The 22,991-nt window shown below is 31.9% G+C and overlaps 3 protein-coding genes across 5 annotated transcripts; 1 reads left to right on the top strand and 2 right to left on the bottom strand.

The window, feature by feature from the left end:
• Positions 1 to 1,427: 1,427 nt before the first annotated feature.
• On the bottom strand, positions 1,428 to 10,090 carry LOC107370881 (uncharacterized). The gene is made up of 4 exons (XM_015938843.3): positions 9,641 to 10,090; positions 7,281 to 7,522; positions 5,878 to 6,037; positions 1,428 to 1,655 (listed from the first exon to the last, which is right to left on the bottom strand). The coding sequence occupies exons 1-4, from the start codon at positions 10,032 to 10,034 to the stop codon at positions 1,516 to 1,518; spliced, it is 936 nt and encodes a 311-aa protein (XP_015794329.2). The 5' UTR covers positions 10,035 to 10,090; the 3' UTR covers positions 1,428 to 1,515.
• A 1,890-nt stretch (positions 10,091 to 11,980) lies between these two features.
• On the top strand, positions 11,981 to 13,033 carry LOC149094087 (uncharacterized). Its single transcript, XM_089267415.1, has one exon. The coding sequence runs from the start codon at positions 11,981 to 11,983 to the stop codon at positions 13,031 to 13,033; it is 1,053 nt and encodes a 350-aa protein (XP_089123541.1).
• A 424-nt stretch (positions 13,034 to 13,457) lies between these two features.
• LOC107363005 (uncharacterized) lies at positions 13,458 to 19,656 on the bottom strand. 3 transcript variants are annotated; one of them, XR_016198978.1, is made up of 5 exons: positions 19,199 to 19,656; positions 18,593 to 18,967; positions 14,471 to 18,213; positions 13,695 to 14,400; positions 13,458 to 13,660 (listed from the first exon to the last, which is right to left on the bottom strand). XR_016198978.1 is itself a non-coding variant. In XM_015938861.3 (2 exons), exons 1-2 carry the CDS (start codon positions 18,660 to 18,662, stop codon positions 17,921 to 17,923), a joined length of 363 nt encoding a protein of 120 aa, XP_015794347.1. In that variant the 5' UTR covers positions 18,663 to 18,866; the 3' UTR covers positions 17,595 to 17,920. The 3 variants fall into 3 exon arrangements, 1 of the variants encoding a protein (XP_015794347.1); XR_016198977.1 differs by lacking the exon at positions 19,199 to 19,656 and having other exon boundaries at positions 13,458 to 14,400; positions 18,593 to 18,866; XM_015938861.3 differs by lacking the exons at positions 13,458 to 13,660; positions 13,695 to 14,400; positions 19,199 to 19,656 and having other exon boundaries at positions 17,595 to 18,213; positions 18,593 to 18,866.
• Between the last annotated feature and the right edge of the window lie 3,335 nt (positions 19,657 to 22,991).

Raw genomic sequence — 22,991 nt, 5'->3', positions numbered from 1 at the left:
TCATGGACTAAAAAAGGACAGAATTCTATTAATTCAGTTTTTTTTGAAAAATCTCTAGTTTTGCGGGGTTTCAGATCCAATATTATTTCATATATGTAATCAGCATTGGCTATAATGGTTATCATAAAAGTTTCATTCGGTGCACCCTCCTGCGTCATGGACTAAAAAAGGACAGAATTCGTTTTATACTGTTTTTTTGAAAAATCTCTAGTTTTGCGGGGTTTCAGATCCAATATTATTTCATATATGTAATCAGCATTGGCTATAATGGTTATCATAAAAGTTTCATTCGGTGCACCCTCCTGCGTCATGGACTAAAAAAGGACAGAATTCGTTTTATACTGTTTTTTTGAAAAATCTCTAGTTTTGCGGGGTTTTAGATCCAATATTATTTCATATATGTAATCAGCATCGGCTATTATGTATACCATAAAAGTTTCATTCGGTGCACCCTTCTGGATCATTGACAATAATATGTCCTAATAACAATTTGGGAGTTTTCACTATGTTTGAATTGTTTCATAGATTTTGTCAACAATAGTAATATCAAATATGATGTTAGCATCACTTTTTAACCATATCAACAAGAAATAATTGTGAATTTCTGACTTTTTCTAACTCATCTTTATCGTTTCTGTATCCTCAATTTTCTTTGTTTTTTTCGTGTATATCTCAAGAACGGTAAATGATTTATATTTTTAGAATCAGCATTAAAAAATACACAAGAAAAAATTATTAAAAAAGTGATCTGAAAACAGGCAACTTTTGACATCCTCCTTTAATTTGCAACTTGATATTTGGGCCAAAATTGAGACTATATTTAAAAAGAAGACACAATTTAATTCATTCTCATAATGGTTATAAAGACAATGGAACGAGTTGATTATTTTTCAACCTGGCAAAAATGTTCATTCTTTAATCATTCATTAGATGAAAAAGTCAATTAATTTAATTACTTTTGGGCTTTCATCACGATAGTCAAATTGTTTACCTGTCCAATGGTGGACATGAAGTTTTACAATGAAAATGAAAGCTGAATGATTAACGATTCAAACTACAATAAAACTAATGATAATGAAAGCGATAAATGGAAATATGAAAATGGTTCAATGTGAATCAATGTTGATTCCAAAGTCAAATTGTTTACAAAAGTTCTATTAAAAGGTTGATAATTTGCCAGATTATTCATGGGCTAGCAGAGTGAATTTTAATGTTCACTTCCCAGACTCTAAACTCAATTCAACTGAATACCATTATTAGATGAAAAACCAGAAAGTGAATAAAGTTGATTCTAATAAAGGTTACAATAAAAAGTATGAAAGGTCGATGTTTAAAGATAATTTAATTTACACTGAAAGAGTTGAAATTGAATCATGAGACGAGTCGTCTTGTTTAGGACAGAATCAAGGAAATGATTTACTTCGAACTTTGTTTTTTGAATAAATATTTAATCGACTTTTTCTTGTTACACATTAATCTCAATAGAAATGGTTTTGATTGACTTTAATTTGGACATTAAAAGATGCATCCAATGTTGAGTAGATTGAGGTCACTCAGGGTTCGTCCATTTGCGCATTGAAAGTCGACGATGAACTCCTCTGAAGTCGATAGAAGCCATTTGTATTTGGTGCAACCTCGACAGGTCAATGGATTACCTGTTTGATAAAGGAATCAGATAATTTGATTGTAGATTTGATTTAGTGTTTGGAAAAGTGGAAAAGATATTAACAAAATTGTAGTTAATTTGTCCAATTTGGATCCATCAATGGAACCAATTTGGTCGATAATAAAAGAGAGGAAAATATCATTTTTTATTTTAAACCATTTTTGGCAATCTTTTTGAAAGCTTTGAAAATATCATAAAACTTGAAATGGCTCAATCTTTTTGCTCAACTTTTTTCACTCTCAAAATAAAGTTACCACTTTAAGGTTGGTAAAGTTGAAAATTGTTACAAATTTGCTTCGATTTTAAATTGCTTTTTATAATCACTTTTATTTCTCTGATCAGATTTCCATCAGCTTCAGATTATTCATCGGTAAAGTGTGTCAAATCTCTCATGATTAGATAATATCTCAAGATAATATCATGTTCATCTATGAATTAAAGTTGGCAGTTGAAGAGAGAAGCTTGGTAATGATTAATTTATCCTGATAAATGTAACATGAGATGAAATTCAGAGGTAAAAGTATAATCATAACTGATCAATTACTGACCTGTTATAAAATCTTAATTTCAACAGAAAATAATAAGCCATTTATCTGGTTGAAACCATTCATTTTGGTAAAACTATTTTCTTCTTTCATTTTGTTCCGATAAAAGTCTAGACTAGTTTGATCAATTTAGATAAAAGTCAATTGAAACTTTTTATTGAAAATTAAATGGTCGAGTGAAATTTCATCTCAACTCTGATCTGGTTGTTCACTGGTTTTGCTTTGAAATTGTCTCGAAGATTTCATGGATTTAGAGTTGATCTTGAACTAGAAACAAAATAAGTTTGGTTGGATAAATTTTTGAGTGAAAAGACTTGAAAAGACAAAAAGTTCTTTGGGTGAAGTGGCAAAAAAATATTTTCATCGTAGTATGAAGGTCGAAATTGCTTGACAATTAGATTTTTCAAAATGTTGATGCTAGATGAAGATAGAAAATCTGATTAGTCTCAAAGCCATTTTTCGAAATATCGTCTACATTTCGAGATGTGCAAAAAGATGAGCATTTATTTTGTGATTTAGGTGCTAAGAGATCTGATGAGGTAATTTATTTTGATCTGTCATCCCAAAAAATCAGGTCGATATCATTGATATCATCAATATTATCGATATTTTGTAAAAGTAAAACAATGCAATTACTGAATCAGGCAACGAACTCAAAAACATTATTTAGAGCCACTAATCACTACAAGAAACTGGTGCGATCATGGCTGATCGCAAGTTTCTTTTAACCGCGTTTGCTAAATTCAATCCACATTTAAAAGACCCGATTTCTTAATGAAGAAAACCATCGTCAGGAAAAAACTAAAAAATAAATAAAACCTGGTTATACACCTGAATAAAATGAAATCTAATTTTGAACTTTGGTAGTGATTTTATCAAAAATTTTCAGAGAATCATAGAAATGTTTGAGAATGATTTAGTTCTTATAACCCTGAAAGTTCATCAGGTTACAGATTTTTCAGGGCATCAGATTACCCAGTAACTCTTTACTTTTTATTCAAAAACATAGTTTTACATAAAATCCTGGTCCAACAATGAGCCATCAACCTGAATAACAAAAAAATTTTTGTCCCTCACTCAATGTTATTGAATACGAATTCTACATTTTTCTCCCAGCTTCTATTTTCATTTATTTCTCAGAGATCTGAATTCTGAGGTGAGGCTTGCTATTTCTCGTGTATGTAGTTGAATTTGGACTTCTAAGCTGTGTAATTTTTTTCTTAGAAGCCGCTCAGTTTGCCCCAATCTTGACACAAAAATTTGATACATTGACTTTATATATTGTGTAGATGTGTAGATAACATTTTGTTATACACCGTGCTAATTTCGTGATTTTCAATCTTCGTTAATAGATCGAATTCAACCTGAAATGCCAGCTGATTCATTGAGTTTTTTGTTGAATATTTTACGTAAGGAAATCGAGTTGTTAATAGATCATATTAATATTAAATAACAAATAACCAAATAATGGTATTAAAATTTTCTGAAATTGAAATTCAATCCAACTTCTGAATAACTAGACTTTACAACACCAAAAATCAGATTTCGTTCATAAAAGTTGTCCAGACTTGAATAGTACGCGTGCAAAATGGAGTTTCAATAGAATTGACCTTCAAAGAAAATCATTTCAGAATGCAAGCAGGACTTTATCCCATGATAATAAAGCCAAAATGCAGAATGAAATGCTTTTTAACCGAAAAAAAACTAAAATTAAACCTTCAAACCTGATTAAAACATTCTGTATTATTAAATTGAGCATTCAAGTAATGAAAAATATTGAAATGAAGGGACAGTTTTCCCTATCCTTTAGCTCTTTATCTTTTAAAACTGATGAGATTTTTCAATGCATAAGTCAGAGATAAATATAATGACAAAAATTCAATGAAATTTAGTCAACCTCAAAAGTTATTGATTTATTTCCCATTATTCCATATTGATAATATTCTTTCCCTTTAGCTTATTGAAATATTTATACAATATATTGTAAAAGAATTCAAAATGATTTTTTGACCAAAACGTCCAACGCGTGGATAAATTTTGGAAAATTTTGATTCTAATTGGCATCAACATCATTAAAATAAAAATCCAGAAAAAACAAAACTCGAGAACAGAAACCCTTTATTCACATTTTAGTATAACTTTTGATACAAGGTAATTTTTCACAAACATTCACTTATTCTTTGCATGTACCTTTGGTGTCCAAGAAATCTTCAGACCTAATAATAGTTCATTATTAATAATATATCTCTATGATAAAATTTCATGAAGGGCAACAGTAAAAAAAGTCTGAGGAACGCCTGGTCTGGGTCTATTATATTAATTTTTAATAATCTAGGGTTCATTCCAGACACTGGCAAGTGACTTGTAAGTACACTTTATTTACACTTGTATGTTTTCTGGATCAGATAATGTTTACTTCATTCCTTATTAACTGGTTTCTTAATTGCCTGCTCTAGCATAACTTACAAGGATGTTATGCGATTTTGAAGTCAAGATAATTTTATTAAACTCAATGAGTCTGAATTGATAACTGGTAACTGAGTCTAAATCATACAATCAATGTAAGTTTTGAAATGTAGTAACTAAAGAAGTTATCGCAAAGCTCCTAAGATAATGAGCCACAAAATTTTGCGTTTCTTGCGGTCAATTTATGGATTCAGGAATACCAATCAAACCATTTCCTAGCCTTCCTGTCTGTAGTGAATCAGAGAGATACAAAGAAATGCATTTCGAAAACAATTGATAAGTAACTCGATTTGAATCCCTTCCTTCAAGTTCAAGTGACATTTACAATTACCTTGAAAGTTGACCTTTCACTTATTTATTGAATAAAAAGTAATGTCATCTAGAAATATCTTAAAGAGTTACATCTTCAGGGAATTCCAGAAATTGTATGAAAAGATTGTAAGAAATGGCTTCAAATACACTTACGATCTACTCATGTTATTCACCCTTCACTAATTATTCAAAGATACATCAAGGAAACTTATGCTGTCTCGAGTTGTTGGCATTTCTGTGCGCAATGAAACAACTTGATTCTTATTTGAATATAATTATGGCTGAATTTCAAAAATACTCCCGACTATCTTTCAATCAGTGAAGGTCTCGATTGTTTTGAAGAAACTTTACCCCATTGCGTGTTACTAACTAGACATCATTAGAAATTTAGATAAAAGATTCAGAAAATTTATTTTGACTTAAAAAAATTCTTCAAAAACTTCCAATTACCGAAACCTTCCAATTTCCCGACTTTGCGTCTTTATTGAGTACAGACTCGAAGTACAGGAATTTTCTAAAAGTTGTTAGTCAACAGTTTCTTTTGACAATGTCTATCATTTATCTCAAAAAAGGATTTTACAACTTTTTCTGTTGAATAATCTGAAGATAATCTAACCTAAATGTAAGATATAATTCAATGATATTTCACTGAAGTATTGGAAACTCTGAGAAATCATTGAGAACTGAATGTGCAGATAAGAAAAGCTTTATACTGAAATTGAAAACAAAATGATAGGTTTGATTGCCAATCAACTTATCAAAGAAGCTTCTTGATTCACCAAAATGGTCAATTTGGTCTTGAGTAGAATATTAGATTTTCGAAAACCTCGAAAATTTCAATTTCGAAGATTATAATGTCAGTCATAATGAATATTGAACACAGCTTACCTCCAATGCCAATCTTGGTATTATAAGATCTAACAAGATTCTCGAAGATGTTTGGATCCAGAAAAGTCAATTGATTATATGAAAGTTCAATTATTGCTGGAACTGCATTTAAAAATGTTGAACGATCAATGGAATTGATAACATTATTGGAGACATCAAGCTGTAATAGTGAATGAAGAGAAACGAAGAGAAACAAAAAAAACATTTGATTAAACATTTGTAATGGGATGAAACAATCAACAAGCAAATCCAAATCAAATAACGGCCCAGTTAATCTGATAAAATGTTATTAAACAGAAAAGAATGAAAAAAAAGTATCAAAATAATGGTTCAATAATCATTTTCCCAAAGTTGATCCCACAACGTTTACCAACTAAATCAAGAACCGTCATTAACAGAACACAAAAAAACACTTTTTTCCCAAACCTGCAAATACTCTCGGTTCCGGTGTTTAATATTAAAGCTATAAAAGTGGACTTACGTAGGTTGCAAGATGTAACCTGTGACTGATCAACTCATTGTAATAATCCAAGGAAGAAATAAATTTGCCTCAAGCCATCATCACAATGGTAATAACAATCATAGTAAATACTAATAATGATGGAAATAAGTTTTTTTTGACAATTTTTTGCTCTCTTTTCGTAATCTTTTAAGCTTGTTGACATCGTAATGTAATAATAGTATCACTGGGAGTGAAAATGATTACGACTAAAGAATGAATAATCTTCAAGTTTACTCTGTTATCAGCATTTTAATATCGTCTGTTAATAAATGGGTTCAATTTTTTGGCTCTTTTTTGCTTCTTCTTCTTGTTTTACTTTGCTTTATTGGTAGACTTTTTTTGCTCACTGATAAACAATTATCGTTGTCAAGGTTGAAGGTTGATAGTTGAACTTGTTTCCAGCTTGTTATCATGTTACTTGGCTCAGTGATGAGGGAAGATTATCGTGATGAATTGTTGGGGAAAAAAAGTAGATTCTGGTGGTGATAATTCGAAAAAAAGTGAAGGTAAAAACAAAGAGTTTCTTCTCTTTTTTTTATCTCTTCTGTTTTCATGCTCAAGGTTAGCTCAGGACAGAATCTGATGACAGGAAGAAGAAGCATTTTTGTCATCATCATCATCAATCTAATATAATTATCAATGGAATGAAGGTTAAAGTTGTAGCAAATTGAAGGGAAAGATAATGAAAATAATAACTTTGATCAGGTTTGTGATGATGATTTGTTATCTTCAAATGTCTTTCCCAGAACTGCAACTAAACATATCAAAGTTCAATTGTTGATAAATTGTCCATTTGTAATGGAAACAAGTGTGTAATTAACGGATCAGTTTGGGATTTTGTTTCGTCTCTCAGTTGGCCAAAATTGGTTCGAATTTAAAAAGGATTGGAAATTTTTCTTACCGTGAATAACAAGTTTGAACCAAATGAAAGAGCTGGTAATTGGGTTAATTTGTTGTTTCCCAGTAAAATTAGCTGCAAGTTTCTCATTCCGAAAAATGCTCCTGGCTCAAGAGTTTCAATTTCATTGTTTGATAAATCAATTTGAGTCAATTTGGTGGCCAAAGAAAAGCTGTTGGCTGGAATGATCGTCAGCTTGTTGTGTGACAGAGTCAAACTTTCAAGCTGTTCCATTAAACCCAATTCTGCATTCATATTGAAACAGGGAATGAAAAGAGAAATTTTGATCAATTAATTGAATTAAAAAATAGAGAATAGTGCGATATTCGATTTTCTTTAGAGTTCGATAGACAGGAACAGTCGCAAGTAAAAGAATAGTTTGGCTGCTCATTTGACAATCATTTTATTCGACTGCCATCTATTGAAGAAAAATGTTCGCTCATCTTTATCTCTTCCTGTTACAAGCATGTTCTGAATGTTTTTCTAGAATCATTTAGAGTCGACTGTGCGAAAAGTAACCATTGGCAAATCACTGGCAACTTATGCGAGGAATCGATTGATATAAGCATGTTCCGCCAAATCTACATGTTTTTACAGTATTCAAGCTATTAATCAAGTTGACGTATTGCCAGCTTTACAGATTTAACTCAAATTTTCATGAACTAAACTTATTCACTTTTTAATTTAAAATCGAAGGGAGGATTTCTTGCTTCGATTGTTTGAAATTTGTGCCAGTAGTTTAATGTTGATTTGACTATTGGATAAAATTGAAAAACTCAGGTGCTACAACATGTTTTATACCAATCTACAGGGTTGACACAGTTCAAATGAAAGGTTTTTGAAAGGAAGTCATGGGCCAGGTTTTGATTTTTTTTTAATTAAATTTTTCGATTTTATGAAAATTTAATTAATTAATTTTCATTTGGTATGCATATCGTGGTTGTGGGACTTATAGCTACCGCGCAATTCGATTTTCAGAAAAAGTCCAACAAAAAAAATTTTTAAGCTTTAACATGGCGCGTCTATGGGAGATTGAAATTTTTGATTTTTCCATGTTAATTTTCCCATAGGAAACGCTCATTTTAAAAAAAAAATTTTATGGACTTTTTCTGAAAATCGAATTGCGCGGTTGCTATAAGTCCCACAACCACGATATACATACCAAATGAAAGACCTTTAATTAAATTTTCTTTAAATCAAAAAATCTTATAGAAAAAATCGAAAATTAGCCCATACCTTTGTTTCAAAATCCTTTCATTTGAACTGTGTCAACCCTGTATTCCTAGAAATAAAGATTGCATTTGAAAAAACTTGCTACATTTTTTATCTTTCAGATGGGTCTTTCAATGGAAATAAAGATTAGTGCAAGAGTGTTGGGAAAATTCACTTGAATTACGACGATTTGACTGTATTTATCAGGGTTTCGAGTACAAACACAAATTGCTAACTTACTTTGAAACGTTAATTTAGATAGAATTTTCTTCAGTTCAAGTTTCATAATCAGTTGCCATTGTAAAGATAGAGTAATAAATGAAGTTTCTCATGAACTTAATCGTGAATATCTCATACCGACAGCATATAAATCAGGTCTAGTTAATATTTCAGTAAATAAGCTATGAAACTAAATTATGATTTTCGAGTGATCTTTTTATTTTGAAGCTAAAATTTGTTCAATTCCCAATACTTTTGCAGTAAGCTTCAGCTTTCATCGGAACTGCACTCAAGCGTTTACCCTGCTCGTACGCGTGCCTTCAACTTTTTTCTCATGTCCTAAGAAGAAATCGAGAAGTATGGATGATTAAAAGCCTTCTGGTAGTCAGTCTAATCGCAATAATTAATCATTTACTACATCTTTTGAGATACGAATCCCGTTTGAAAAAGGTATATCATATGATTATAAGGCTAAAAGACGTGGATTGTTTCTATTCACCATGCAGGTCTGATTTCAAACCTTGTGATAACTATTCTGAAATCATGTTAAAGATTATTTCCATTAGCAAATGTCAGAGTTAGTTGAGGAACTGCTGTTGAACAGGCGTGTTTCAGACTATTCATTCATGCAAATTCAGTTTTTTTCACACTAGAAATGACGAAATATGTTGACATAATTGAATAATAATCAGACTAAATCAGGTCACAAAACTGGAGCTAAGAAACTCGAATCTGACTGAAATTGCGATTTTCACTTTAAACTCGTATTTTGCAGCCAAAACTCAAATTTTCTTTTTCTTCTTTACTTTCTATTTGATATTTTCAAAAGTCATCGAAGTCAGTCGATATATTCATCGATCGAGTTAACTTTCTTTTTTCAGAGATCGACTAGTTCGCTTCATTTGTGCTGTAAATTTTTAAATAACTCTTACCATTAAAGGGAAAAGACTTGATCTTGTTTCGGTGGAGGCTAATTTGTTTAACAATCTCATATGAACCAGTGAAAGCGCCTTCTTCAACTGTTTCAATTTCATTTTCTTCGATGAAAAAGGATTGAATTCGTAAACCATTAAAGATGTTTCGAGTTAAATTATAGATAGAGTTTTGAGTAATCCAAACAGACCGGTAAGCATTGTATCCATTTGGTACTTTAAACACTTGACTCAACTTTTGTTCATCCAATGAGTTGAAGCAGGAGATTCCCTCACGATCACAATGGCATGGTTCAATCGACTTGGCATCAGGACAATCAGCAGAATCTGGTTCACAATGTACTGAAACAAAAACTAAACAAAGTGAACAAATGAGCAAAAAATTGTTAAACATGATGAGCTGAAAAGAGATTTTCCAAAAGTTCGAAAGCAAAAAACTGTAAAATGCTAATGTTGAAAGTGTTCATCGTTTGCTCTTCCAATTGTCTATTAAACAATTGATTATCAATAAAATGATCAATCCATTGCGGATCTAAATAACAATTCATGGAATGAGATTGAGATTAGATTAGTCGATTGAAGCTCATTTCTGGTTCATATTTGTTCCAATCAATTTGATAACATTGAAGCAATCAAAGGTGATCAAAAATTAGATTAATATCAACACAATGAAAATAATTATTAGTTGAAGCAATTTAACATTTTCCTTTCCCTCCTTGTAATCATCATTATAAAGACAACATTATTTTCAGTGTTTTGTTGAGCTTGATTGTCTCGTTGCTTAATTACTAATTAACCAGTTGTGATTAACCGTTTGGAAATGAACAACCATGAAATTAACGAAGACGAAAATATTTTTCTCATTAACTCTCGATCTACTGGTCTGTAGTTAATAATGAGATAAACATGTTTCAACTCTTGTTCTCACATTAGGACATTTAATTACATGCAGAGGTTGTCTACATGAAACTCTTAAAATTGCATGATGTTCAGTGAACACTTTTACCAGTAGACAATCATTGCGTAAACCACGTAAGATTAAACTTTTTCGTTAAGTTTCTCATTGCGCTCTGAATTGTCTGAGTAGTGATAAATAGCCGTCGAGCTCATCACAGCGAGTGTTGTTCAAATCAAAGAAATCTTTGTTCCGGTCTCGTCTAGTCTTCAACATTAATAATGCATAATAACTTGATGTGACTTGAGCTTTGAGTTATTGAGCATAAATTTTCCACTTTTCATAAGAGTGTCTTGATAAAACTCATTGCTCAAGTTTTGTTGAGTGCTGTTAAAATAAAAACTAATCTGTTGATGCTATTGGGCATAAAACAAATCTTTCATTCTTTTTGTTGAAATAAAACTTTTATTATAAAATGATTATGTGATATATCGATTGATTCGATATACCAAATATCGATATTTTTCCCTTCAACTCTATTAACCAGCTCTTGAAATTAGAAACCGAAATAAGTATCTACCTGCATTGAATGGCAGACTAATTAATTTATAGCTAAAACTTAAAAAGCTAATAGATAGGGAACATATCACAGGTAACGATTGAATGCAGAACCATGTAAAATTGAGCAACATGAACAAAAAAGACACGAATCCTGTGTAAAAAGTTAAAAGCCACCAATAACAATTTTGATCGAACACGTGGACTTCCAATGGTTCCCCTTCAAGATGTGAAAAACCCACAAACAATCTTTGTTTGCGCTTGGCAATGGTCCTCTCTTTTGGCTTGTAGTCATAAAATGTAACATCATTTTCGGTATAATAGCAGTTACTGAAAAAATGCTTGTATTCGTCAAAAGATGGTCTGCTTGAAAAAATTGTGATAGTACCAGGTAATCTTATTGTATAATAAGCTTCCAAATTCGAATTTAAATTTCTTGCTTGTCTGTTTGTCAGTGTCACTGAATCTGAGCCATTAAGAGGTAAATTCCTTATAAAACCGAATGAGTTTATGTGCTTGTTTTGGAATTTCTCGTTCAACCACTAAAAAAATATCATTTGATGAGTCAAAATTTGAGTAACATGATATTTTATATTTAAATGTTTTACCTGAATATCGTCTGGCGACCAGAGTTGTTTAATTTGATGCCAATAGCATTGAGGTATTTTTGCATAATGCAACACTAAATATATTACAGATATTACAGCTATAATGGTTCCGATCTCCATAACTAAGGTAGTGCAACTAGAAATTGACACATAATTTCAAAATTGAATGGCGACAAAACGACTAGACATAATGGCACCAAATTTTAAACAAAACAGACATAATGTCTGACGGTTAATTTTAGGTATTTTTTAACCCATTATATTGATCCACTTTTAATCATGGCGTCACTAAGTGAACATGAACGTAGAAAAGTTATCAGTGATTTATATTTTAGTGGCAATTTTTCTAATGCTAATCAACTGTACAACCATATTAAGTATTTAAAAGTTTCCAGATCAACAGTAAATCGTACTTGGAATCGTTTAAAGTCAAATTCATCAATAGAAAGAGCTCAAGGTTCAGGTCGGAGGCCATATAAATTAGACGCAATTAAAACCCGTCGGATACTGGAATCGGTGGAAAACAAAGGTGAAAAACCGTCTAAAGTGGCCTCAAAATTTAATGTGAGTCGTCAACATATATCTAATATACTGAAAAACAATGACCTAAAACATTACAAGAAGATCGAAGCGCCCAAATCCACGCCTGAACAACAACAACGTCAACAAGAGAGATTGAATTCCTTAGTAAATGGAGAGTTAAAAGGGAGCGGCAAAAAGCATTTGATTTATGATGATGAGTCCTATTTTCCGTTCAATAACTGTCACATTGGGTCAAATAAAGGTTATTATGCAACTGAAAGAGGAAAAGGAAAAGAAAATTTGGTATTCAAGACCAGGGAAAAATTTGGCAAGAAGTTATGCGTTTGGATAGCGCTATCGAAAAAAGGTCATTCAGAACCGTTTTTTGTCCCAGCAAATTGTGCCATAAATGCTGATATTTATTCGAAAAATTGTATTAGACAACGTTTGCATCCTTTCATTACAAAAAATTACCCTAAAGGACGTTATATCTTTTGGCCAGACGGTGCCTCATGTCACTACGCTCAAACAACTATCAATACCTTAGACGAACTTGGCCTCAAATACATAAAAAGAGAGGAAAATCCACCGAATATTCCTCAATTACGTCCAGTAGAAAGGTTTTGGGCTCATCTAAAACAAAAAGTTTATCAAGATGGTTGGTCAGCAAAAAGTTATCATCAACTGAAATTAAGAATAATATCAAAACTTAAAGAATTTGACCTCAACTACTTCGAGAGACTTTGTAGAAATGACCGCAAAAGTATCCAAAAAGCAAGTGTCGATGGTGTATTGTCAGTTATTGTTTAGTTTAAATAAAAAAAATTGGATCAAAATCTCAACTGGTTATTCAGTAATTAACAATTAAATTTATGTGTCAATTTCTAGTTGCACTACCTTATTATGGTGGTTGCTGATGACTTTAATGGTGAGATGAAACAATGGAAATTGAAATTAAAATGGAAGCTCTTTCATTGTTTTCATAACTATTAATATGAACTACTCATGATATTTCAACTGAAAATCTGACTGAATTAAGGCTAGCCACCTGTATGTGACTATGCAACTCTGAGTTACATTAAACATTCCAGTCAATTAATAAGTCATCTTTTCAATATATAATCAGATAAGCTGATTTGGGTTTCCGATTGGGCAATGTATCGATAGCTCAAGTTTTGTTGAGTGCTGTTAAAATAAAAACTAATCTGTTGATACTATTGAAGACAAGAAGAAATTTTTCATTCTTTTTTTTGAAATAAAACTTTATTAGATGATTATTTATGTGATGACCGAATCAATCGATAGACTAAATATTGATGCTTATTCCCTTCAAGCTCAAACTCTATTGACGAGCTCTTAAAATTAGACACAGAAGTTGGTCGATGCATTGATTGGCTGAATAATGAATTTAGAGTGACCGACTGAGTGTAAGTCGACCTAGTCGACTTTGACTGTTGAACGACTGACTGACTATCAGTCAACCAAGTACACTCATTCTCACTGTTTTCAGTTTTTATTTTGAGAAGAATACAGAAATTTCAACGAATTTATGATTTTGCCCAGCCTTTCAGAAACTGAATACATTGTTTTTTGATCTCATGCTATTGAGTCAACTTAGTCGATAGTCGAGTGTATCGACTTAGACTTGGTCGAAATTTTATCGACTGACTGACTGACTGCATCGGCTAACTTCGGCATCTACTTAAAATGCGTATAGATAGGGAATATAACATATTGATACAGGACCATATAAAATTTAGGAAAAACGTGAATTTCGTGTACAAAAACAGGAGCCACCAATAACAATTTTGATCGAACACGTGAACTTCTAATGGTTTCCCTTCAAGATGTGCGAAACCCACAAACAATCTTTGTTTACGCTTGAAAATTTTCCTCTCTTTTCGATTGTAGTCATAAAATGTAACATCATTTTCGGTGTACCAGCAGTTACTGAAAAAATGCTTGTATTCGTCAAAAGATGGTCTCCTTGAAAAAATCGTGATAGTACCAGGTAATTTTTTAGGATCTTTTTTATAATATTTGGCGAATTGCTCATCTAAATCTTCTTGTTGTTTCTTTGTCAGGCTCTTTGGATTTTTACCGGGAGGTAAATTTCCTTTTATTAAAGCGTTATTGAATGAGTCTATGTGCTTGTTTTTGAATGCATTGTGCAGTCGCTAAAAAATATCATTTGATGAGTCAGAATTAAAATAACATGATATTTCGCATTTAAATACATGTATTTACCTGAATTTTACTTTTGCCTAGCCACCAGTGCTGTAAAAATTGATGCCAGCAGCATTGAGGTACTCCTGCATATATAGCACATGACAATACAAATACAAATATAAAGGCTAGGATCTCTATAACTGACATGATGGTTGCTGATGACTTTAATGGTGAGATGAAACAATTGAAATTAAAATTAAAATGGAAGCTCTTTCATTGTCTTCATACAGTAGGGTCTCTTTTAGTCTAACGCTTTAACCTTGCTTCAAATCATCTGTTTAGGCAAAAATGATGCATCCCTCTAGCGGACTTGTAGTTTGAATCGTTATAGTCAATTTAATACATAATCAGATAATATGATTCAGATTTTCCAATATTGTGCGATATATCGATATCTTTCAATATCAAAAATATCGATATGAGAAAAATCATAATGATGAAATCACTAAAAAGTACAAAGTAAATTATTTAAGCAAAGCTGCACATTAGAACGATTAGTGTTGCTTTGAAGGAAATATTAAGGTCGATTTAACCTGAAAATGCCCTGTTGAATCTGATTAAATGAATATCATTCAACAGAGCAATATCTTTTGATCTTGTCACAATAATAATGCAAAATTATTCACGATGATTCACTTCAACTAACCCAGTCAACTCATGAATTAGCCAAGTGAGCCAGACAACTTTAAGTCAACATCTAAGAGTCTGGAAACTAATGCTCAGTCTTTTTGAGATTTACAGTGAAAGAATGGAATCTTTGAAATAAAATGTTTATTGAAATCAACTTGTCTCTTTATGAAAAGTAATTGTCATTGTGCGTTTTTTTTTATATTGAAATTGATGAGTTTCTAGCATTGGGACTCAAAATGATAACTTGTTAACCTGTGTGAGTCAGCTTGAACTTTGGCCAAACCGTTGAGTCAACTTTTGACCTTGTTTCGTGGTGACTCATTTCACTCACCAACAACAAATCATTACTATTGGTAACACCCAGCCTGAACCTGGTCAAACGACTAGACCCTCAATCACACACCTGAGTGAGTCACCAATGAGTCAACATCTGTGTTGACCTGCATCGTCTTAACCTGTAACTTATAAATGGAGCTTGTATACAATATGGAGCTTTAAAAACATGAAAAGTGTGAGAAAAAAATGACGAAATATTGAAGTCTAAAAGTAAAGAGTTGATCTTTAGACTTAATAATTATACTTGGACATCCAGAGTCCAGGGTCGAGCAGTCGAGACACTTGCAATTTCAGGTCATCAAGAGATTCACCATAAATTGCTCTAATTATAATCTTTTATCTCAACTTTCACCTGTGTTTACCAGGTTAATTGCTAGCTGATGAACAGCCCATCAAATCTGCATAAAGCACATCATACACACAATTAAGTCTACATCTGCCACAAAGTGGACAATGGCTACACTTGCAAGTTGAATGTGAACTTGCATCATCAACTTCCACATGCATCTGTTTTTGTCCTACCCTTGATCGATTAAAGAATCCGAATAATCAGATTAAGAATGTTCAGGTTATGCGACTTAAGTGTTGAGTCAATAAAAACTTTACCCTGAAATGTATCACCTCATTCAATTAACCTTGGAGCTTCGAGATTTTGGATTCACTTTTATGTTTATTTTACTCGAGAAGCTCATCAAAATATCTTTAATCATGCCGAGTCATCTTTTTATTCATCGAACCACATTTTCATCTTATTCAGCGTTTTAAGTCAACTTTTAATGAAGTCAATTTGTTTCGATAAATGTTCATGCATAATGATCCTTTGACTACTCAAATCGCTTCCAATGTTGAATAGAGCCATAAACTCTTTGAGACTCGAAACATTGTCAATGAATTTCATCAAATTCATTACTTTTACTCAAGTAAACTTGTCGAGATAAATCAACAGATTAATCAAAAACACGTCACTTCAAATGCCCACACATTTTTAATCAATCAATAAATTTGACACTTTTGTCAAAAAAATTGGGAAAAGGCTAACTTTTAGGTAAAAGGTAACATCCAAAAATGACCAATTTTCATGTTAGCAAAGAATCAAACTCTTTCCATGAAATGGATAAATTCAACGGCAAAGAATGACAATTTTTTATTCAATTTTTGGTCAGTCTGAGCATTATTTTTTCAATTTTGTCTTCAGAGATAATAATCTTCAGGGCATTGATCATCATGGACCATCTGAATCTACATCAAGTAATCTGAATAATCACATTCAGTCAAGAATAACCTATGGGGAAAAAGTTTGAGAATTTTTGGTTTTTTTCTTATATCTCGTAATACAATGGTTGAATTTTTCTGAAAATTCAACATTTCATAGTTGGCTAGTCTAGCTTTGATTTCTGAGAAATCCATAATGAAAAAAACAAAGGTCACTTCAAAATCATCGCTCAAACGCGGAGAAAAAAATTTCTTTTTGATACATGTTAAACTCTCATAAACAGAAAATGACTAACAACTTTGTAAGTCAACTTTTTTGAAGCTGAAATTCTATTCAAAATTGAATATCTTTTGAACGGCTGATTCGAATTTTTTATATTATACTTCAACTGAAAGGTCTTGAAGATATACATCGATTAGTGTATTTTTTCAGATAGATCAAAGTTATTTCATCGGGTTATTCACGAAATCAATTTCTTGAAAAAAAAATTTCTCCTCCGAGTTTTAGCGATGATTGTGAAGTGACTTTTGTTTTTTTCATTCTGGATTTCTCAGATATCAAAGCTACACTATCCAACTATGAAATGTTGAATTTTCAGATAAATGCAACATTTATCTTTCGAGGTATAAGAAAAAACATAAAATTATCAAACTTTTCCCCCACAGGTTATCAAAATGAATATCGAAATTCAAAAAATCGTGCAATTCATCTCCATTCAAAGATTCATCTAATTTAATAGGTGAGTTCGATATCATGGAAACAGAATCAGTAACCGTTAAATATGAAAATCGATCAACGAATAAATGATTAATAATTTCAAGTCAACGAAAGTTGAAAGCAAATTAGTTTCAACAATAAACACTAGATGGAAGTAAAAGCAGTCATTAAAATCTGGTTTCTTGTTTTTTTTTGTTTTGAAGGTTTTTTTATTGGATTAAACATTTGTTTTGATTGATGATAGCATTTGTCGGATTAAGTTTTTATTGTAAGTTAATTGCTACAGAATAAAGCTTAATTAACAAACATGTTTATATATAGTCAATTGATTGAGTTGCACACAAATGGACCAGCCAATTGTAGTCTATCTTCACTGGTCAAGCAAAAGGTTGAATAACGCGTAGTCGCTGTTAACTAGTCAGGTAATGATCATTTGCAAATTGATTGTGATTCCATTGTAAGATAATGTTTGACTGGCAACAATTACTAAATTGTTACAGTAAAATTGGATGGATTAAAATGGAGTGAAAGTGATGAGGTTAATAGAGAGGTTACATTGTGATTGGTTACAGTTAATTGAATCGAGTATTGCGTTTACGTTGTCGCATGTTTCTACACATGGTTTCATCTTCATCGTCATTGTAAATGGGACAATCCTTGAATCCATCACAAAGCCAATTCAATGGAATACACTGACCATGTTGACACTTAAACTGAGTTTGAGGGTTACATTTCAATTCTTTACAGTTCATAAAGGGTTCCTCATCTTCACCATCTGAACAGTCAGGTTCATTATCACAGATCCAAGCTTTACCAATGCACTCTCGGCTCTTTGGACATTCATATTGGTACACTTTGTTACACGCTAAAGTCACGAAAAAAAAGGCAGAAATGTAATTAAATTGTTCAACAGCTACGACTTGTCCAAATCCATAGATTTGAATTTTAAATTAAAATGTTTACTCAAGTAAATGAAAAGGCTATTAAATAATCAATTAAATGAATTTGCATTCAGTCATTTCTAACGATCATTAAAAGCTCATTAAATCATCAGCTTCTTAAATGATTTCGAGTATAATTTGACACTTAAACCCAATGAAGCTAAAGATCATTTCAAAAGTTTCCTGAAAATGAGAAGGCAAAATTTGGACAAAAACAGTTTCGAATCAAACTTTACTCGAGTTGAAATTTTCATATTTATCGAGTTGAGGTGATCAAGTTATGAAATTGAACCATTTTCTTACCTTGGTAACTTGGCTGAATAAATGATAGAAGAAGAAGAAGAAAAGCAATGAACAAGGAATGATAAATCATGAGGCAGATCTTAACGTGTTTTTAGTTCACCTGTTAGTTGATTAAATATCCGAGAAAAGCGGACAAAAGTGACACAAATTTAATCACAAATGTTGAACCGTCGAGGGTTGAATTGGTGAACAGGCAAAGTCAAGCAATGTGAGGTTAAACCAGAAAAAAATGTTTTTTTTTGTCGATTGTTTGATGTGCCAATGTTTCAATAGTTGAAGACAATGAAAGTTGATTAGGGAAGCTTGTTGATGGTAAATAAAAGTTTTAATCAAGATTATGATGAAGGAGCTCGTTAATCACAATTTAGTCTTACACTTAAGAGTGAGCAGTAAAAGCCGAAAGAGTAGAGATGATGAAGAAGAAGAAGAAAGAATGTCATTTTGTATTAATAACAATATTAAATTACTATTGGTTAATGAACACTTGAACAATTTCAGGGTCAAAATGCTGATGATATTGATGATGGTAATGATGAAGATGATCTCAGAATCGGTAACAACAATAATAAATAATGATTTAGCAATCAGAAAATGTTTCAAACTTACTCTTGGTTTTGTTGATGAATCCTGTAAAGGCCAGCATTGAACAAGGTAACGGTCCATTCAATGAGTTATCCTTGATTGTGTTCATCAAATGAACATCATGATGTCATTGAAGTAAATGAACATTTTTTTTCCTTTTTCCAGATTCTCCATTTAAACATTTTACTTTTGCACAGAACGACAATGACTCGATTCACACAGCTTTCAATGTGATACTTTTAATGGATCAGTGTTTTGGGTTCACAGTCTTGAGCTTTTTTGTTTGCATTTCCCGATTACCGTGTTGACTGTCACAATCTTGGTCAAGTTGTGAGATAAGATTTTTGGTGAAAACCAGAGAAAAGGCAAAATCTCTAATTGTCAATCTGTGTGTTTGCATGTTAATTATGGTAATAGTGAGTAACAATCTGATACAATCTGATTGAAGATGATGACGATCAAGATGCAAAGTACTGTTGATCACATTACCTGATCTAGTTGACAGTTGTAATCTAATCGTATAACTGTTGACTGTCTATTTTAAAGAGCCAATCTAAATGTCAAGAATCAACTCAACATTGTACACAATTTAGAGTTTACATTTCATTTGTGTCTTTGATCTTTACTCGTTTTTTAGACTCATTCACCTGACTTTATTCTGGTTGATTTTTTCGTTAATTTTTAATCCATTGATTTCAATTGATAATCAGGATTGACTTTCTCTAATGTTGCTTTCTGGTTTTGTTGTGGTTTCCTGTGTTTTAGCTGCTTCTAACCAAACTTGAGTGTCTTTACTTTTTTTCATTTTGCCATGAACAACTTGAATTTCACTTGACTTGACTTCAGATTAAATCATTTTACTTGTTTTGATGCTTAAGTTGCTAATTTGTAACTACGCATTTGTTGTTCATCCAAACTGGATCCGTTATGATATCCATTTGACACTGAATCGTCAGAACCACAAGTTAAGTGATTGACAATTTTCATTGAGTCATTTCCATTAGTGACAATCCTTTCCTTGGTAAAAACGGATAATGCATTTTAATCAGGTTTTCAGGTCAAAATAATAATGTTCATCACTTTCTTTACCTTTTTTTATCCTGCAACAATTTACTTGATTTGCTTCAATTGATTTAAAGTTACCATCAATTAAGATATATCTATGTATCTTAATGTATCAAAACAATCGAGTTGAAGTTTATAATTGACAAATGATTTGCTTCTACCATTAAATTTGACTTACCTTTAGTCTAGCTATTTGGATTAATTGTCTCGAGAAATATTGTTTTGATGAACAAATTGTTTACCTTTCTTCCAACCCTTTCCCTTATCGGTAATTAAGCTTGTTGATCGTGAAAAAATTTTCTTCTTATTACGGTAAACATTGTCTAGACACTGATTATTTACTTGGAACACTGCTCGAATCAAGTTAAATGAACTTTAACCGGCTTACCAGATTACGTTGAATTTACAAGAAATGAGTGTCAAATTTTAAGCTGTTATAATTGCTAGATAATGGTTCATGGAATACAAATCAATGTTGTTGACAATATAAGCGAACTTCAAAAGTTGAACTTATTTTTAGCTCAATCATTTTCTCGTTGCAATAATGATGCAAAATAAGCCGATAAAGCAGAATGAACTTCTGAGTTTGGCGATTGCAAATTTCAGTTAAACTAGCCAACTTGTCCGTATTGTCCCCAGACTTATCTAATATCCACCATTCCTCAGTATCATATTGATCATATCCGAAAGTTGATTTGGGTTGTGAAAAATCTGGTGATTAATCTTATTAAAAGTGATTGAAATGTGGTGGAAAAAGTGCCTTTAAAATTGGTGGACAATTTTGTTGAGAAAAGTCTCTTTAAAAAGCGATTGTGAAAAGCCTTAATTGGAGTCTCTTTAACCTCTGAATAAGGATGAGTTGGTAATGCAACCTGATGATACACAGTTTTATCATAAAGCTCGGAATATAATCTCTTTTGTCGCTTTCAATGCCAGCAGTCATTTTGCATTTTCGTCTGTTTATTTTCATTTGATAATACCCAATTGATCCAAATAAAGACGCTGTCAACACGAGCGTAAAACTTTATTCCCAGATTTGACGGCAGATTTGCGTTTGATGAAATTTATGCGCGCTTCACGCACGTTTCAATTTCTAGTAACAAAAAGAGTTCCCCACCTTGTTTCAATCCTCTTACCCTTTAAATTGTCAAACAGACTTGACCAACTCTTTAACCACTGCGCTATTAATTAATTTAATAAACAGACATAATTTATGAAGTGTATTGTATAAACAGACATTGATACCTTTCCTTGACTGAAAATTATTGCGTTAAACGCAAAAAACGCAAAGAGGCAAACAATTCTGCGTATTAACTTTATGCGCTGGCCTTACGCTCTCTCTACTTTGCTTTCGGCACAAGACTTGGATCAATTGGGTAGTTTGACTCAGAAGTACAAAAGTGTGAAAAGAGCAAAGGCTTCAATTGAAAAGTTATTTTTCTACCTGTTTAGGATAACTCGAGAGCCACAGAGAACTGAAACTTGAAGCAATCACAAAGTTGACAAATGAGTCGGAAATGTTTATTTGAATCAAACTTTACTCATCAAAGTCAAACTGTAATCTTATCGGTTTGTTACAATAACGCAAAAGATGAAACACTGGAAACTATGAGTCAGCCAAAGCAGTCAAGTTGGAAAGCATTGTGAGTCAACAGCAACTTTGAGCCTGGAAAGTTAGCCTTTAAATACAACCTGTTATTAACCATAAGCTTTATAAACTTGAGGCTTTATGCACTTGCAATCTTGCATGTATCTTTAGCCACAATAAAAACGTTGCAATTTCCGATTGATTGCCAATATTGGCTCAAGACTGGATGAAATTTGCATGTAATAAATGCATTACAAATGATTTAACATTAAACTTGACAGATAAACCATGTTAATGTGGCTTGGTGTAAATGCAATTTGATTATCTTATAGCCTTTGAAAACAACTGATACAGAAATGGTCATTAAAAATGCAAAACTTTTCTCTCTTTTCCTTTAAATTGAATGTGATCCCAGTTGATGAAAAGCTGGTAACAAGATGAAGATTGAAACGATTCAAGATTTATAATATACTCATATAAGGTAATACAGATTTAATCAAATTTGATCTTTTTTTTTTGCTTTTCTCCTTTTCTCTCACTTTCTCAGTTCTGATTGAAAATGAATTGCAAATTAATCATTACGTGAAGAAACAGAAAAGTACGTCATTATTAAAAGAGAAGAGCGAAGAAAAGCAAATTAAAATTGATCTTCACCAATCTACACTTTGAACCAATTGTGATTCACCTTTCATCATGATCATCATGTAAATGAGATGAAAAGGTCTACAAGTGATGAACACACAGAAACACACAGTAAAAAAGGCAAACAAGTCAAAGGTGCAAAAGCCTTTTCATCATCTAGTTGATTCGTCTTCATTTGATTGCTGCTATTATTAAATGTAATCAGATTGAACCTTTGCCTGAACCACCAATTATTATTATCATCAGTCAAGTGTAAAAAAATATCAAACCAAAGGAGCAAAATGAAATACATTTGACTGGTTCATTCATTGATTATTATGGTTAATCTTGTTAATAACCAGCAACCCTGTTATTATATCCAATAGATTATCAATTGAAATGGTGAACACAAGATATAACAGGTTATTATTATCATCTATACCTTGACTGTGATTAGGCTAATAATGAAAGCAAGACAAATTGGAAAAGCTTGAGAACAAAATGGAAAAGAAATTGATTGAAAAAATAAAACAAAACAGTAAA

This window comes from Tetranychus urticae, chromosome 2 (genome assembly GCF_039701765.1).
Source record: "Tetranychus urticae isolate SD_2017Ah chromosome 2, NJAU_TeUrti_SD_1.0, whole genome shotgun sequence".
In the NCBI taxonomy this organism is placed as follows: Eukaryota; Metazoa; Arthropoda; class Arachnida; order Trombidiformes; family Tetranychidae; genus Tetranychus; species Tetranychus urticae.
Note: the sequence above shows the minus strand (reverse complement) of the source record. Positions and strands in the feature narration are given on the sequence as shown.